The sequence below is a fragment of the Gymnodraco acuticeps genome, unplaced genomic scaffold (genome assembly GCF_902827175.1).
Source record: "Gymnodraco acuticeps unplaced genomic scaffold, fGymAcu1.1, whole genome shotgun sequence".
Classification (NCBI taxonomy): domain Eukaryota; kingdom Metazoa; phylum Chordata; class Actinopteri; order Perciformes; family Bathydraconidae; genus Gymnodraco; species Gymnodraco acuticeps.
In genome coordinates this window covers 383,091-400,183 of record NW_022991244.1, presented here as the reverse complement: position 1 = coordinate 400,183, position 17,093 = coordinate 383,091, and the positions used below count along the sequence as shown (strand labels likewise).

Sequence of the window (17,093 nt, the reverse complement as noted above, 5' to 3'; positions counted from 1 at the left end):
ATACAGTTTAGGAAACTATACATCATATTTAAAGTTATGTCAGTAATTATTAGTAATTTAATTCGATGAGAAACACATGTTAAAAGGATGTGCAACATATTATAACACTTTGAGGAACTCCTGAACCCGACAACTCCACCCTCTATGTTAGACGCAGAGCTGGAGTATGACGGGGGATCAACACCAATCTCCCGGGGGGAGGTCATTGAGGTCGTCAAACAACTCCACAGTGGCAAAGCCCCGGGGGTGGATGAGATCCGCCCAGAAATGCTGAAGGCTCTGGGTGTTGAGGGACTGTCATGGTTGAGACGTCTCATCAACGTTGCGTGGAAGTCGGAAACAGTATCGAAGGAGTGGCAGACCGGGGTGGTGGTTCCCCTTTTCAAAAAGGGGGATCAGAGGGTGTGTGCCAATTACAGAGGCATCACACTACTCAGCCTCCCCGGGAATGTTTACTCGAAGGTACTCGAAAGGAGGGTCAGGCCGATTGTCGAACCTCAGATTGAGGAGGAACAATGCGGATTCCGTCCTGGCTTCTCCCTTAGGGATAATGTGAGAAGTCCAGTCATCCGGGAGGGACTCGGAGTTGAACCGCTCCTTCGCGTTGAAATGAGCCAGTTGAGGTGGTTCGGGCACCTAGTAAGGATGCCACCTGGGCCAGCCACGTCCAGCTGGGAAGAGACCAAGGGGTAGACCTAGGACCAGGTGGAGGGATTATATCTCTTCGCTGGCCTGGGAGCGCCTTGGGATCCCCCAGTCAGAGCTGGTTGATGTGGCCAGGGAAAAGAAAGTTTGGGGCTCTCTGCTGGAACTGCTACCCCCGAGACTCGACCACGGATAAGCGGGAGAAGATGGATGGATTTAGTTATTAAAGTAAAAACCTAGATTGCCATTTTGACATGTTGTACATGGCATGGTTATTGCTGTAAAACAGGGAATTAGAATGAAGCGTGGCTGAACTCAGCCGCCAAGTCAGAAGCTCGTTAATTATGAAAGGGTTTAATGTGTCAAGTCGGCAGCCTGAAGTTTAATGAACATAATGTACAAGAGAGATTAAAAGATCTAAAATGTAGCCCTTTCTTTATATCTCAATAAAAGAATGAAAACACAAGGTTTTTTGTTCCGTCTGCTTTTGTGCTGACAGTGTCTTGAAGGACCCTTCGGTGAAAGCTCCCATTTCTTTCACTCAGTGTAGCTTTACTTCGATGTTCTCATTAAATGCAGTCCTTGAGTACATGACATGTGATGTATTAGTTGTCAAACTATTCAATTCATTGCATTCACAGTTTTAAATACAAGGACAAGCATAAGATATAATAGAAGTATGTGAAATGGGACAACCAAATAAGCTACCCAAACTTTAGAATAGGGACCTAGAGTCTAATCAGGAAGTATACATTATGTTATATATATTATTAACATATCTATCATTTAAGAGAGCTGTTGTATTAAACAGAAATATTACCAGCTTAAAAAACATGAAACACAAACTAAATGCCCTGAAAACTTCAAAAATAAAAGTGTGCTTTTCCAAATAAATATGTATGGTAGGGGAGTTGAGTTGGTATACAGTAAAGTGACAGTGTGTCGTTGAGCATAATAACTACATTATACATTGAAAGGCATTGTGGAATATATATTACATTCATTCTGCTTTCGGTCTAATTTGAATTGTGGGTTTTACCTTTTATCTTTAATGAAACATTAGAAGGTGTAATCATTTTTTGTTTAAAATGAACAATGGACTTGACACATATCTGCTTCCCATGTGTCTCTTGTATTGCAGTACATTAAAGCTTTCTACAACAGGACATGGATGGAGAGGTATGGGGAGCCCCTCGGAGCGGAGACCGCCACCCTCCTCTGGTCCGTCACTGTGTCTATATTTTCTATCGGAGGCCTCCTCGGAGCTGTGTCTGTCACCATGATCCTCAAAATACTGGGAAGGTGAGTTGACTCACTGCCACTCCTATTGATTCAGGATTAATTTGTTATGAGGATTCTGACCCAAGAATGACTTTCATTAAAGAGTGTGTTATATAGGTTTCTGTGCATGTAAATGGTCTGCAAAGGCTAAAATCCAAAATGTCCCCCTCCTGCCTGAAACGCCTCCTTTGATTACTTCGGTAACATATAGTGACATCAATATGTAACATTTGCGCTTCTATTGGCTAGCACTCCAACACTTTGTATGTGATGGGCTAAGGGGCAGGACATCTCTAAGCGGTTGACCAATCACAACAGAGCCGGCCAGCTAACCAATCAGCGCAGACTGGGCTCTGGTTTCAGACAGAGGGTGAAAAGAGGTGCTGCAGCACAGGCAGTATGAGAACAATAAAGAGCCTTTTGAACATTAAAGCATGTAAACATGTCACAGTAGAGGCACGAAATACAAATATTAACCTGAAAATGAGTATAATATGTCCTTAATATGTATTAAATATATTTTAGTTTTGATCATGCACTAATTGGTTTTCCTCACAAATGTCACCTGAAGCTTGACCAGTCATCAGCAGCCTCCTTGAAGATGACACATAAGGCGCATTCATACCGGTGTACTTTCCCCGTACTTTTCCCATTTAGTTCCGTTAGTACCCCTTATGTCGCATTCACACCAAAAAGTGTACTTACTACCGGGAACTTTTACCCCCATTTTTAGTGCCAAAAAAGTACACATTTCTATTGGCTGGGCGAATTGCAAACCACGCCCCGTAAAACTCTGAAAAGTTTTTTTAAGCCTCTGGCATTAGCATTCGCCCCGCGCACCAACGGAGAGAGACTAACTTATGGCGACACAAATAAAAACATGGGAGCGGTGGAGATGAGGAGGTGTCGGCGTTCTGGCGATTTACTCGGAAGGCTTCAGTAGAAGCTGCTGGGAGTCCCAGCATCTTCTACTGAAGCCAGTCCTCCGGGGACTTCCGGCCGGGGATTTCCGGCCGGGGACTTCCGGCAGCAGTATACGCCGTGAAGTTGTTTGCGGCCTGCCAGTAAACCCAAAGCAGAAGAAGACGAAGTGACGTCAGCGGCTCATTTGCGTAATCTTCCCTCAGGGAAAAGTCCTCCGGTGTGAACGCGATTGGTACTTAGTCCCCTGGGGTACTAAGTACCGGGGCACTAAGTGCTGGCACTAAGTACGGCAAAGTACTTGGTGTGAAAGCGGCTAATGATTTCTTTCTTTCTTCTTTGCTGGCTATAAAGAGTAGTAGGCCTACACCTCTTTAAACTCTTCTCCTTATCATCTTCAAGATCAAATGGTTTTTGCTTCCAGCACCATGTTCAAATGTCCCTTCCTTAAACCTTTTTTTATAGGAACGTTTTCAAGAAAATGTAATAATGTCTCTGGGTTTAGTTTTTCCAATCTTGCAAAGCTACAGTTTATCTTGGTGTTTTCTAATCATTAAGTTATTATTTTTTATTGCATTGCTATATTAAGAAAGCATATTTATTATTAATACTATTATTTTTTAAATCAACTTTTCAGGATGTAGACAAGCTAGCTGTGGTTCTGCTTTTTAAATAAGTTATATCACAAGTAATTAATTTGCACATTTCTACAATTAAACTGAAATGAATACAATATAAATGTGCAGATATTATTTTATCCTCTGCCTGAATGTGATGTTTCTCTCTTTTTAAAACCATATTCTGCTCTGGCTTCAGAAAGGGAACCTTGCTGCTGAATAACATCTTCGCTCTAATAGCTGTGCTGCTGCTGTCCCTGGGTGAAAGTGCCAAATCTTTTGAGATGCTCATCATTGGTCGGTTCATTATCGGGGTGGACTCTGGTAAGTGTTCACTGGGCTGGAAAAGTATGGCTTCTACTCACAACTCGGGCAGTTTACAAAAGCCAGTGTAGAGCAAATTACTGCAGGGAGGATTAGAAGTTTACCTCTGGTTTGTTTGTCAGCCGGATTACAGAAAAATACTGACATAATTTTCAGGACACTTGGTTCAAGGATAATCCATCACATTTTGGATTCAAATCACAAGGAGGATTCACAATTTTAAAGGTCACCTATTATGCAAAATCCACATTTTCATGTCTTTTATTCACAACCATGTGTCCCCTCTGTGCAACGAGGTTCTGAAAGTTTCAGGAAAAAGGTTTCGCTCACTTTTTGTCCTGATCCATTTATATAAAAACCTGACTGAAAATGAGCTGATCAGATGTTGGCCTCATTATGATGACATAATGATTATTTGGCTTGTGTAACCATTAGCCAATCACCAACCAAGGTAACCCCCCCCACTTTATCACCTGAATCTGTGGAAGTCGTAGCACTGTAAAAAGCACGATCAATCATTTTAGCCGGCCCAGCTAAAGTAACAGGATGGCCTACCTGCTTGTCAGCCTTCCATCTGTGCACAAACTTATCTCGTGCCCTCATTGGTCATGTGCGCGTTCGTGTGTGTTGGAGGAGGGGCTCTGTAAGGAAGTCTGAAGGAAGTGGCAGATTTTTTCCGGCTGTGTATTTTCAAATTCTAGCGCACTCGAGCTGGTTTCTCCAAAATTACCTACCCCACCTTTAATGTTTTGTGTTTCTATAACTAACCCATTTTCCCATTGTTCATCAAAGATATGAACCATCTTTACCATCAAACAGAATTCCCTTTGAGCTTATAACAGCCTAGATCCCAGCTGAACAGATCCAACAGACTCCAAACAGTAATACACATTTACTTGAACTCTGCCTCAGAGAAACACTATCCACTTCATTTCATCAGCAGCTTCAAATAAGATCAAATGCTTCACTTCCTTTAAGTGAGCAATGATCAAGAAGCACATCAGAAGAATCAAAAACAGGCGTGTAGGCCCAAGGAAGAAGATCTATGGGAAATGACAGATATTGATGGTGGTTAACTTGACACATCTGAATTCACACAGCTGTCAGTAAAACTTTGATTACAGTTTTAACTTTCCCTCCTGAGATTATTAAGAAGGAGCTTTACATCAGCACTCAATTATCACTGATGGTGGGTTGCGTCACCTGCAGAGACACATTATCAGGAGATCAAATTGTTGTCAGACAGTGCTTCACTTTGACCAGCTTCTGATAGAAAGTGAGTACGTGTGAGTGTGATATTTACACCTCATTTGCAAGTCTGACAAGTCCTCAACTCCAGACAAGCCTCTTAGAAAACAAGGCCTGTGCAATTTGTACGTATTATCTTTTACTGTGTGTATTGTAGGCTACAGTATGTTAATTATAACTCTGCCTTTTGGGTATTGTATTACATTGAAGCAGTGTGTATCCATTTTGCACTTGAATAATACTCCCCACAAACCTTATCTCATCTTACCATTAAACAAGTGGAACCCATCAAGCGAGTTTGAGACCTTAGTGTTAAAGGCCTCAGGAACAATTTCCTACTCAGCACTCTCACTTGAAGAAATATCCTTATTATATGCAGATACCCCAATTTGTAATGCATAGGCCATCCACATAAGTACCCATAACATTGCCACACGATTGAGGAAAGTTCAGCATTTCTCCAACAATTGCTTCCTACTGTCAAAGTGGAGTTGAAGTAGTTGGCAATGTCTTTGTATTTCTGTATTAACACATAACAGATTCAGAAACAATTTGAACATATTCTCAAGATTAAAGGAACAATAAGTAGGGATATTTGTTCCTACAGCTCTACCTATTCATAGCAGCCACTTTGCACTCGAGGAGCGGTATCACGTAAGGTGTGATGTTCCCTCTATAATTTGATCGGTATCATATTAAACATAGGTCTTGATCTTTTGAAAACAATATCTTATTGTTTTCTCAACAGGTATAGCTCTCTGCGCCCTCCCAATGTACCTGGGAGAAATTACACCGAGACATATCCGAGGATCCATTGGCCAGTTCAACGCCATCCTGATCTGCTTCGGCGTTTTCACGGGACAGGTGCTGGGGCTGCCCGAGCTGCTGGGACAGGTCAGTGACGTCAGAGAGTAGACTGTAGGAACAAATGGGAGAAATATTTGGGAGTGTATTTGTACACTTGTGTGTGTTAAAGCTGGATTTTAAACTAATCTTTCAGTAATAGTCGGAAAATGACAGTGGCTGAAAATGTATTCATTCCTAAAATTAAAGTACTAACACTACACTGTAAAAATACTCCATTGAGAAGAACAGCTTTGAGAATGGACCTTAACGTCAAGTATTTAAGTATGACCATGACCAAAACGTAAGGTGACCGTGCCTTTTTGTTGGCTCCAACACTAGGAACTCTCTCCCTATTGACATCCGCTCTGCAGTCTCTGTAGTCTCTTCAAAACTATTGAAGACCTATCTTTTTACATTGGCTTTTGTTTATACTTGAGATGTGTGTGATGTGTTCTGTTCTTATTTTTGTCCCTTTTGGGACTCTACGTGGTCTGTGTTTTGTTTTTATGTAAACCTTTCATTTCTGCCTCATGTTGTTATTGTATTCATGTTTCTGTGGTCTTCATTTTAACTTTAGTTCTTTCCTGTGAAGCACTTTGTGAATTATATTTATGTGAAAGGTGCTATATTAAATACACGTATTATTGATATTATTATTTATTATGTGTGCTTAAAATATTTGGACTAAAAGTAATTAAAAAAAACTATGTTATGAAAATGCAATGTAAATATATATATATATATGTGTAAATATATATATAAAAAACAGCATATCTTCACATTTGAGATGCTGAAACACCATCCCTTGAAAACAACAATAGGACAACAAAATGGAGCTTCATGAGGATGGAAGATGTATGGATGTGTATATCATGACATACTTTAGTTTCTTACCTTACAAAGTAGAATCAAAACATAGTCATTGATTAACTTTTGTGGCATGGAAAAGTTTGAGGATGTTTTTTCTAAGTAACATTCTTATGATAGCCTTGCAACTTCATTGTGTGCTAATACATCTTCTTCAACTAAAGGACTGAGTGTATTTTCTCTTGAAAATATGAGTTTGCCTTGAAGCGAGCATCAACTTTAACCTTGGAGCTGCATTCGTGTTCTGCCTCAAGTGTTCAGCCATTGTGAAGGATGTTGTATTGATTTCAGAACTGTCTTTAAATCACACTGAATGAAAAGCGCCAAACACAAATGGCAAACTTTTGAAATCCCAAAGGCATGGGAAAAACCGGGCATGTGGGGAAGGATGGGGATACATAGTGAATATTATCAGTTAATTAAAACTGGCTCAAGTAAACAGTTTGTTTATTTGCGGAATTTGAAGTCTGTGCTGTCCTTATTTTGCTGGTTTTTCTCCCCGTCTTGTGCTGCCAACGAACGCTGCTTCCAACTAAAGCTTCAGTTTTCACGCATTTTTCCGAAACAGCGTGAAAAGGCCAACACGTCCTTCATCTCTAATCAGCTACCAACAATGGCATTCGTAAATCCCCATATATTTTAATTTGCATCTTAAGACTTGTAATTCTTGTGACATACACGTCTCGAGTTCGACAACCTCAGGGACGCTCATGTGATATCAAGTAGTGGTTGAAATGCCAATCACCTTTCTATCCATCAGTAGAGACGGGGGGGCCTCATGGAGAGTGACAGACCTCTTCCGTGTAGCACATTGTTTCATTTAGACTTGACACCAAAGTGTGAGATCGTACTGGAGGAAAAAAAAGACAAACGTCTCCACATGCGCTTAATGATTTCCCCTCACTTTTCTTCTGAGCAGATCTATAGCACGTGTCGTCTCAAGCCACTTGGGTAATAAAGTCACGTTTACCCTGCACAGCATTTGATTGGCTCTATCTGTCCTGTGTTTCACTAGGATAGCAGCAGGAATTCTCAATCACACCTTGTTTACCCTATAGGGAATGTTTTCCACTTACCCTCCCTTCTCACCTCACTGCCCACAGCTGACTCGGCCTACTGCTGAGACACTTCCATGACAGGGATCCAGTCGTGCTTGATACACCTTATAATTCATTTGATATCCAGTTTATCTTCAAGGGTTTAAAAGAGACATTAGCCTCAGACAATTTTGCTTTGAAAGCCACATTCATTTGTTAACAGAAGGACCATAATATCCATTCCTGGCATTGTCTGTTCTCACAAGCTCACTGCCTACTCATGTCTGTGTATTAAACGATTAATGGCTCAATGTATTTACGTCCTTTAGTACAAAAAAAATGGCAGTTCGATCCTTGGCTGCTTCTGATTGTGTGATGAACTGTCAATAAGCTAGACACTGAACCCGAGGTTTCACCCAAAGGGCAAGCCAGAGCTCTGACACAATTCATAATAATATTTTTAGCCATAACCATTTTGTGATGGTTAAAATTACATGACTTTTATTGTTGTACTGGCTAATATGGCTACACAACATTCAGTCATTGTGCCAGTTAACACAACGCTCAACATCACATCGATTGGTTTGCTGGAGGTCTTTCATTACTTGCTTCTGCTGTATAAAGTCTCAAATCCCCTCAGTTAGATTGGTAAAACTGCCTTTTGAGATTTTTGTATACACAATGACAGACTTTTAAATACCCCATTTAGTTTGAGAAGAGTGGATGCCACTGTAGTCACGATTCTTGACTGAATTATGCAAATGTTTTTTTACATTAACCACAGCAACAATGAGGCAAGATGGCATGGTATTGAACAGCTTCTGTGTTTGTCCACGAAATCATGGCTTTGAAGAATGTTATCAAATGCAAACAGCCTGCATCCACATCCTGTTTTGTTTGGGGCTTATACTTTGTACTGTAACATATGTGCGTAACACAGGCATCCAGCAGTTTGCTCATTACAGTTGTATGAGTTTGAGTTACGTGAGACAGACACAGGACAACTGATAGAGAGGAGCAAAGGAATCAAAATCGATGAGAATATTAAGCAGCTTTTTATCTTTTCTTTATTTGTTTCAAGCCAACATGCTCAAATGATGTAATTCAAGCTTACTTGATATTATCAGATGTAAAACCCCTCTGTGCTGTGGGCCATTGATTTCCTTAAGGGAAAGCTTGGTAACATGCCTCCTTCCCCAAATTGGCTCCTTCTGCATCTCCTCCCTCAATTGACAATTTATAGATAGAAAAATGCAGGCCCTGAGCTTTCTTTAAAGAACAAACAAGTTTACTGACTGACGGACAGACGGACGGACCAACAGTTTTCAATCCAACACAGATTATTTAAGAGCAGCACACATATTTCTAAACCAGTGAATTTTGGATCAAGCTGCTTTTGAATAGTTTCTATAAGCACATCCGTACTGCATGAAGGCTTGAGTAGTGATGTGAATAATCTGTTTTCTGTCATCTTCCTCACTTCTATTCCATGATTTTGGATTAAACACGATTGCCATTTTCTGCCTCGAAACTTGAAAGTAATTCAATTTATTCCTCCCTTAATCAATGTATATTTTCAACGCAATCCTTACCCTCTTAAGCTTTAAATCCCCTCGTTCAGCTATAGTTGTATTGTTTTTAAAGGTCAAATCCTTTGATCTGGTCAAATCAGAGAGGATTTCACCAAATTCTCCACTCCTATTTTTCTTCTTTGTCCCTTTTTGCTGACATTTGCACAAAGGCATATTGTTCGAGCTTACAGCAAAGCCGGTACTCATTCTTTATTTATGAGTATTGGTTCGTCCTATCCATCATTCCGACCTGCAGACCACCTTTATAAATATCATATGGAGTCTTCACGCCACCTCTGTTATGTATTCTTGTCACCTCTGCCACAACCTTCAGGACCATGAGCATCTCGGACATAAACGACTACAATGGCAACTTGATATTTGCTAGCCTTTGGTTATGAGACTCAAACACTTTTCTCTCCGTGGAGGCTTCTGTTAATGGGAGCCGTTCTAAGATGACACTCTTTGTGGGGTGCAAAATGGTGATAAGCTTTGACAAATGATAATTATTCTAACCTTCATGCTTAGCCACCGACCTTCTCCCAGTATAGGGAAACATGTTTATTCCAGGCAGCCTTACATCAAGAACAGGCTTATCGAGCCGGTCTGTCACCGGACTCCCCCTGAGACACTGAATGCATCCACATGCTTAAAATGAAGCTTACTCGAAACATCGCTCAATGGCCATAATGTGCCTTTAACTATACTCTAAATCCTCCATCAGACCAGCCTTGGCTTCAGAGGACTGTGTTAATGGGCAGAAGAAGTCGATGGTTCTTATATGTGAGGTCCATGTAGTGCAATTCATTGTATATGGTTTTCAGGCTATTACCGGAGTGATATGGTATTTTTTGTTACCATATATATTACAGTAACTACTGTGTGTGTACTGCATGTGAATCTTTTCAATTCCTCAACAATAAAGTACACAGTATTATGTACATGCACTGACAGGAAAGGAACAACCGTAGCCAAGCATTCAGTGTTTTAAAACTCTCTATTGAAAAAGTACTTTGCAAGGCCTGTGTTTGGGAATTTGACTTTATTTCAGTCAAATCTGATAAACATTATGGTATTGTTAAAATGTCATTTGGAAAATAGGAACAATCTATGTCATAGTGTATGTTCTGTGTAGTCACATTATATGAAAGGTTAAAGGGATAGTGGAAATGGAACCTCAAATAGTTTCGTTTTAACTTATATACAAGCATAATTACGTACCAAAACAATCACACCTGATTAAAAAAATATAATAAATGCCTTACGCATGTTAGAAGCACTTTATTGCAGCTTCCCCGAAGTTTTTTAGAAACGAAATGTTCGACTCAGCCAAACCGGAAGTGACGAACACTTAGGAAGACGATACGATAACAAACCATGGCGTCTATGCAGAATGAACGTGGAAGGGAAAATATACCAGACAAAGAAGAAGGATTGTACGAGGTATCCAGTGATGATAGCGAGTCAGAAACATCCTCTCGGCTTTCCTACGAAAATGTCGTTTTAGGAACTGAATCTGAATCCGGTTCAGTAAGCGACGATGGTGACAATATTGAGCCAGACGATGGACCATTACGTCCTTATTTGTTCGAGCCCGAGGTGATGGTTCACGACATGGGCAATGGCGAGGATGACCAGGACCAGGCGCCAGATGATGCACCCCTACGCACAAATAATCTTGACTGGTAGGTCCCTAAGCATAGCTCACGCATCTTAAGATCACCTGTAGCCTTTACAAATATTAATCATTGTTAACCAGTTAAGCCCGAAGGTCCCCCCAGTGGACCCCTCCCACAGGAGTTTTTTCTCTCACATGTCTCAGGGCTTCTTAACATTTATGAAACTATTAATGTTTCATACCCTTTTAAAGGTAAGAAACTCCGCTAACTGACAATAAGAACAATTGTTAGCTAGAAAAAACACAAGCGTAATACCAAGCCTTTGAATTAGCATTGAGCGAAACAATGCTAACTAATGCTAACGCTTTTTTACACACAACACACGGTAGAAATGCCCTTATTACTATCTTAACTGCACAAACAAGATATACGATTTAAAGCTGAGACTCCACAGATTCCACACATGTAATGTCATCACTGTAAGACCTCGAATTCCTGGAGCCATCAGCCAGAAAAGAGAAAGTAAACAACATCCGGTTCCAAAAATATTACAATAATTACGTCTTACCTTTTTTGATTTGTGATCAAAAGTTGTGTTCAACGGAATACAAACGCATCTCAAGGTTAATCCAATGTCGTTGTGTCACGTAGAATTTTTTACTGATAATCAATCATCATATTTATGGCAATATACTCGGCTATTCACATGCAAATGCTATTGAATGTCCGCCATTGTTTGTGCCCGTCTTCCTATGCTCTCGTCATCACCCGAAGATTCCCGACGATTCCCGAAGTATTTCGTTTCATTGAGAGGGCGCAGTAAAATTGAAAATAAAATGAAACTAGGCGCATGAAATAAAAAAAAATTGTTTATTATGCTTATTTTTAATAAAAATACATAAGTTAAACCCAAAATTCGCGGATTTCCACTATCCCTTTAAGTTCAATAGGGTTAGGGTATTCACTTTCTTGGCAAGAGTTAGCTATAACGATTAATACCAAACACTGTAAATGTAATTTTAGAGCGAGTAGCTTACCAAATAACTTGAATCAGGGTGCTGTAGTGGATACAGCGTGCATGATTCAGTACATTTTCAGAAAAAAGTCAGTTATTTGTGGGCTGACTCGGTCATTAAAACAGAGTCTACAAGCTATTTAGATTTGGCTTTCCTTCTTATGTCTTCTTATGTCAGAGTCATGCATCCCCGGGTACCCGACAGGTGACCCGCAAAAAAAGTGATTCGCGGGTGGTATTTTTTCAAACGCTTTTTTACGGGTTCTGGGTAAGACAAAGATGATGCGGGTCGGGTCGCGGGTGTTAAATCCTCAGACCTCTCCCCCGCGGGACCGCGCATAATCATGACCTCTGCAGCGCATCAATCTGCTGCTGAGCGCGCCACATTCGAAATGGCTGAGGTGAAGCTCTCTAGCGGAGAATACAGCATTTTCAATAACACTTCCATCAAGAGCGAAATCCAACGTCTGGGAGGCTTTTGGTGTCATCCTAGATGGAGAAAATAACCAACATCCCACGCTTTTTGAGACAAATAATAATAATTGCACGTTTTCACTGCTCATATATATGCGGTAATATGTGCGGGGGGCGGGTTCGGTATTGCACGTTGCGGGTGCGGGGCGGGAGCGGGTCTTGAAAATCAGACCCGTGCAGGACTCTGATGCAGACCCTGAGTATTTCTCGCTTCAGAGCAGATAAGCCTTTTGAAATAAAGGGGCTTAAAGAGACAGGCACTGAAACTGAGCATTTTAGAGAGAGTATAATACACAGGTATATTCAGACAGACGGTATGAAAAAAACACATCCATTTTCCACAGTATGGCATGTTAACATGTTCTAGTAGGAACCCCAACGTACATGTATGAACCTGAAAATGAGTATGATATGTTCCCTTTAATATTCTCAGATTTGGATAGCACACAACTGCAGGGGCAGGTTTCAGTTTGCTCTTCTGACAGACCAGGAAAATAGGCTTAAGGCACGGACATACCAGGCCGATTATCGGTGGGCGTCAGGCCGACGATGAGCGTCGACACGCCCTACTCAGATTGGTGTGTCCCGCACCGTCGGGTCTTTTCAGCCGTGCCGACGCCTTTTCGGCCGAAAACCGGCAGTCGGCAAAAGAAATCACTCTGATTGGCTGTTCAGCTAGTGAATCAGTGCATGAGAAGTGAAACGGAAGTGAGGGACCCAAACAAACTATTAAGAAGGCAAATCTGAGATTTCATTTAACTCCAGCTCTCGACACAGGTTCGGGAAAGCCCCGTGAGCTTCTCGGTGTAGAGTGAAAATGGAACGCACACGCTATTTGTTGATTGTTTATATCACGCAGTCTGTTCTTCTTCTCTCGATTATCACGCAGTCGGTCTTCCGGTTGTTGCCTCTTTTGAATGACGAATACACACTACCGCCGCCTGCTGGTAAGGGGGGTTATTGCCACTCACGCATGCGCAGTTCGTAGTGCTTCTTGACCGTCGGCTGAAGTCTTTGCGGTGTGTTCCAGTGCGACACATGGCCAAGACCAGGGCCACCCCTCCCTACAGGCCAATCACGCAGGCTGCAGGTGGCCCCGCCCAGAGGGCCTCAGCTGCTGTGCGCAGTTCTCCGCTCAGTTCTCCACGCACCACCCGCGAGAGTGAGAGGTGACAAGGGGAGCACGTCTGTAACCCGACACCGTTGCAATGAATCGACATCTGACCATGTGCATGTGTCATCCGACCTCTGCAGCTCATCCAGAATGCAGCTGCTCGCCTGGTCTTCAACCTTCCTAAATTCTCCCACACCACGCAGCTCCTCCGCTGCCTTCACTGGCTTCCGATAACTGCTAGAATCCACTTCAAGACAATGGTACTTGCGTACCATGCTGCGAATGGATCTGGCCCTTCCTACATCCAGGACATGGTTAAACCGTACACCCCAGCACGTGCACTCCGCTCTGCATCAACCAAACGGCTCCCTCGCTGCGAAGGGGACCCAAGTTCCCATCAGCAAAAACACGTGGGTTTGCTATCCTGGCTCCAAAATGGTGGAATGAGCTCCCCATTGACATCAGGACAGCAGATAGCTTACACACCTTCCGGCGCAGACTGAAAACTCATCTCTTTCGACTCCACTTCGAGCGATAGAACTATTAACAAAGCACTTATATACTAATAAAGGGCTGGCTTATCTAAAGCCAGTTGAGTAGCACTTGAAATGTTTTTTCTCTATGAAGCCTGATGTACTTATATGTTTCTGTTTTCTTCAAGTTTGTATTTTGTTGGTCGAACGCACTTATTGTAAGTCGCTTTGGATAAAAGCGTCAGCTAAATGCAATGTAATGTAATAATGTAATGTAATGACCAATCACGGCTTTGATACGGCCACTAGTGCAGGTGAAGAGATGTCGGTGAAAAGACAGTTTCAGTCCGGTGCAAGCAAGACGGGAAAAAAACAAAACATGAAGAAACTAGAGCATCACTCGAAGGTGGGTTATTGTATGAGTCAAATGTACAACTTGCGAATGTTGTACAAGTCAAATTGCCAATTGCCATATTAAAACATCAGCTGCAATTCACGACATGAAGAAGGCAGTCTCTGCATAGCATATAGGCTAATGGAGATGCAGTTATTTCCAGCATTCTTTATTTACCATTCATTCAAGTATGTTATGCCTTTTATCTGCTAATGTACAGGAGGAAGAGTGATAAACTGTCTGTCTAGTTGGCTCATATATCAGTTAAAGTTTACAGCCTAAAAAACATGGAGCATTTTGTCCCCTTTTATTCATTTTTATGTCAATTTGCACATTTCATGGTGATGCTCAGCCTCTCCCCTTAACTCCTAACAGTCATCATCATGTCAACCACAACACAGAGAAATACTGATAGAAATGTGTGTGTAGTTGTTGATACATTGCTGACAGAGGGAACTACATTTGAATACAGATTTAAGAAATATCAGTTTTTGAGCATGTCATAAGCATGTTTTGTCTTGACTATACAACTATATTATAATAAAATAATATAGTATTTATATTATTGATTATTATTATTAGTAGAAGTAGTTTATTTGCATTAATTATATTTTAATCTTTTTAAGGCTAGTATTTGGCAGAAAATGCAGACGTATTCACCTGGAAACGCATACTGAACGACATGCACGTTTACCATTTACCTCACTGTATAAAAAGTAACTGTGTTGATAATAATAATAAACAGGAATTATATTAGCAAAGTAGCCTACTTTGTTTCCAAAAAGAAATGTTTCACTCCTGTCGGTTGGGGGGGGGGCCTCATCTCACATTGTCGCTTGGGGTCCCAAGTTGGCCAGGGGCGGCCCTGGCCAAGACGCAGAGACGCGACGCGACAGTCGGGGTCCATCTGTGTCAGTTCTTTGTTGTCAGATTGGTGTGTCCGGGCCTTTATAGAGGAGCTGGCATTCATTACAAACAGCTAAAGCCAGAGCTCTTCTTCAGATCCTGGCAGATCTACAGATCTACACCTATGTCGTATAGCCTGAGATTCTGGTGACCTAAGGAACACGATTTTGATTTATTGAGAATTTAATGTGGCAGGGTTGTTGTGTTTATCTTTTTAATGCCAGGAAAATATGTAGCCTCACATAATTGGCAGAATACTGAGCCCAAATATTTAAAAGGAAAGCAGAATGTGGAGATGCCATTTTTATATTTTTTATTTCCAGTTGGAGTAGGAAGAAGAAAATAAGTTTTATATATATAAACTGCCTTCACCACTTAATTGTTCTTCCAGGATAAGAGAACGTTTAAATATAAATATTAGCTGTAATGCACCTAGTAATCCATCACACATTAGTATCCAACTAGTTTACAGTCTGTTTCAGCCACAAACACAGCCTGGCCAAAACATCCTGGCCCAGTTAGAAAACAGCTATTGGTGCACACACTGGTGCGTTTTTTTCTATACTGTAACACAAGCCTTGAAATGTTGTGTGTGTGTGTGTGAAGCAGATTAGTCTAACCTGATTAGCAATGAATGTTGGATTGTGTTTACACCAGTAACTGTCAATATATTTACATCTACATTATCTAAACCTCCCTTGGTAAAGACTCTTTCTATTGTATGCATTTGTGAGAAGAAAACACTGCCAGCAGCCAGTGATAATGTGCTGTATATCATTCATACCACACAATTTGAAGTAAAACATTGATTTCTTACAAGATGCTTATAGTATAGATGCTGTAATGCAAGCATTGATCTCAGAAAACTCTATTTGTCACAGCAGCCACAGAGAGGTCAGATCCAAACGCCCACTCTCATCTCCAGCTGGGATAAGACGACCCACAGATCAGTTCAGCGTGCTTACATTTACTCAGCTCAGCAAGGATTTAGTGCAGAGAGGATCATAGAGAAGTTGGACTGTTACCAGTGTAGAGAAAGTCATTATCAGGCAGAGGCAAAAATGCCAACTGCTTACATTTTCTCATATTCCAAGAAATGTCTCTAAAGTTGCAACTTCAAAATAAATATTTGAAGATTCGCCCACTAACTATAGTTCATCTAATTAATTTGTCTAATTTTTAATAGTTAATCCTATCTTGAAAGTATTTTTTAAGACCTTTTTATTTTTTAAAGATCAACATGGAGGTAGAGGTCCGCATTCATTGTTGGATATGTTACTTAGGACCTATCCTTCGTTTTACTGGATGTACACTTCATGTGAACATACGGCACATATTTCTTCATTAATGACATATTTGAAAATACATGTTGTGTTTCTCAGGGCACCAGCAGAGGGAAATGCACCCTCATTGCTCATGTCTATTTGAACAACATATTTAAATGAGGTAACGTAATTACATTTGGTGCAAAATGCAAATGTGCCTCACTGCAAAGGCATTTGAATTCATAAAGATCAGCGCTAATAGCCGCACACAGTTACAAACAGGGTTTCTGTGTCACATTTATATTCATTTCCTGAAGTTTTAGGGAATGCCTCTGCACCTCGACGCAATATTGTGTCTGATATTAGCTTTAGAGATCAAAAGCGTTTTTTTTCTCCAGGCTGTAAACATGTTAATTTATGCTCTAAAGTTAGACAATTTAACTCCAAGGGGATTGACTCTTTGTGGAGCCATCCTC

At 41.0% G+C, this 17,093-nt stretch overlaps 1 protein-coding gene across 12 annotated transcripts in view; it reads left to right on the top strand.

The window, feature by feature from the left end:
- Nucleotides 1-17,093, top strand: part of slc2a9l2 (solute carrier family 2 member 9, like 2) — a 174,465-nt gene that overhangs the window by 53,269 nt on the left and 104,103 nt on the right. For all 12 annotated transcript variants that reach the window (XM_034239597.1, XM_034239590.1, XM_034239591.1 and 9 more), the window contains 3 exons: nucleotides 1,787-1,947; nucleotides 3,664-3,788; nucleotides 5,785-5,930. In XM_034239597.1, the coding sequence (XP_034095488.1) occupies nucleotides 1,787-1,947; nucleotides 3,664-3,788; nucleotides 5,785-5,930 (432 nt within the window). The remainder of the gene's footprint in view (nucleotides 1-1,786; nucleotides 1,948-3,663; nucleotides 3,789-5,784; nucleotides 5,931-17,093) is intronic.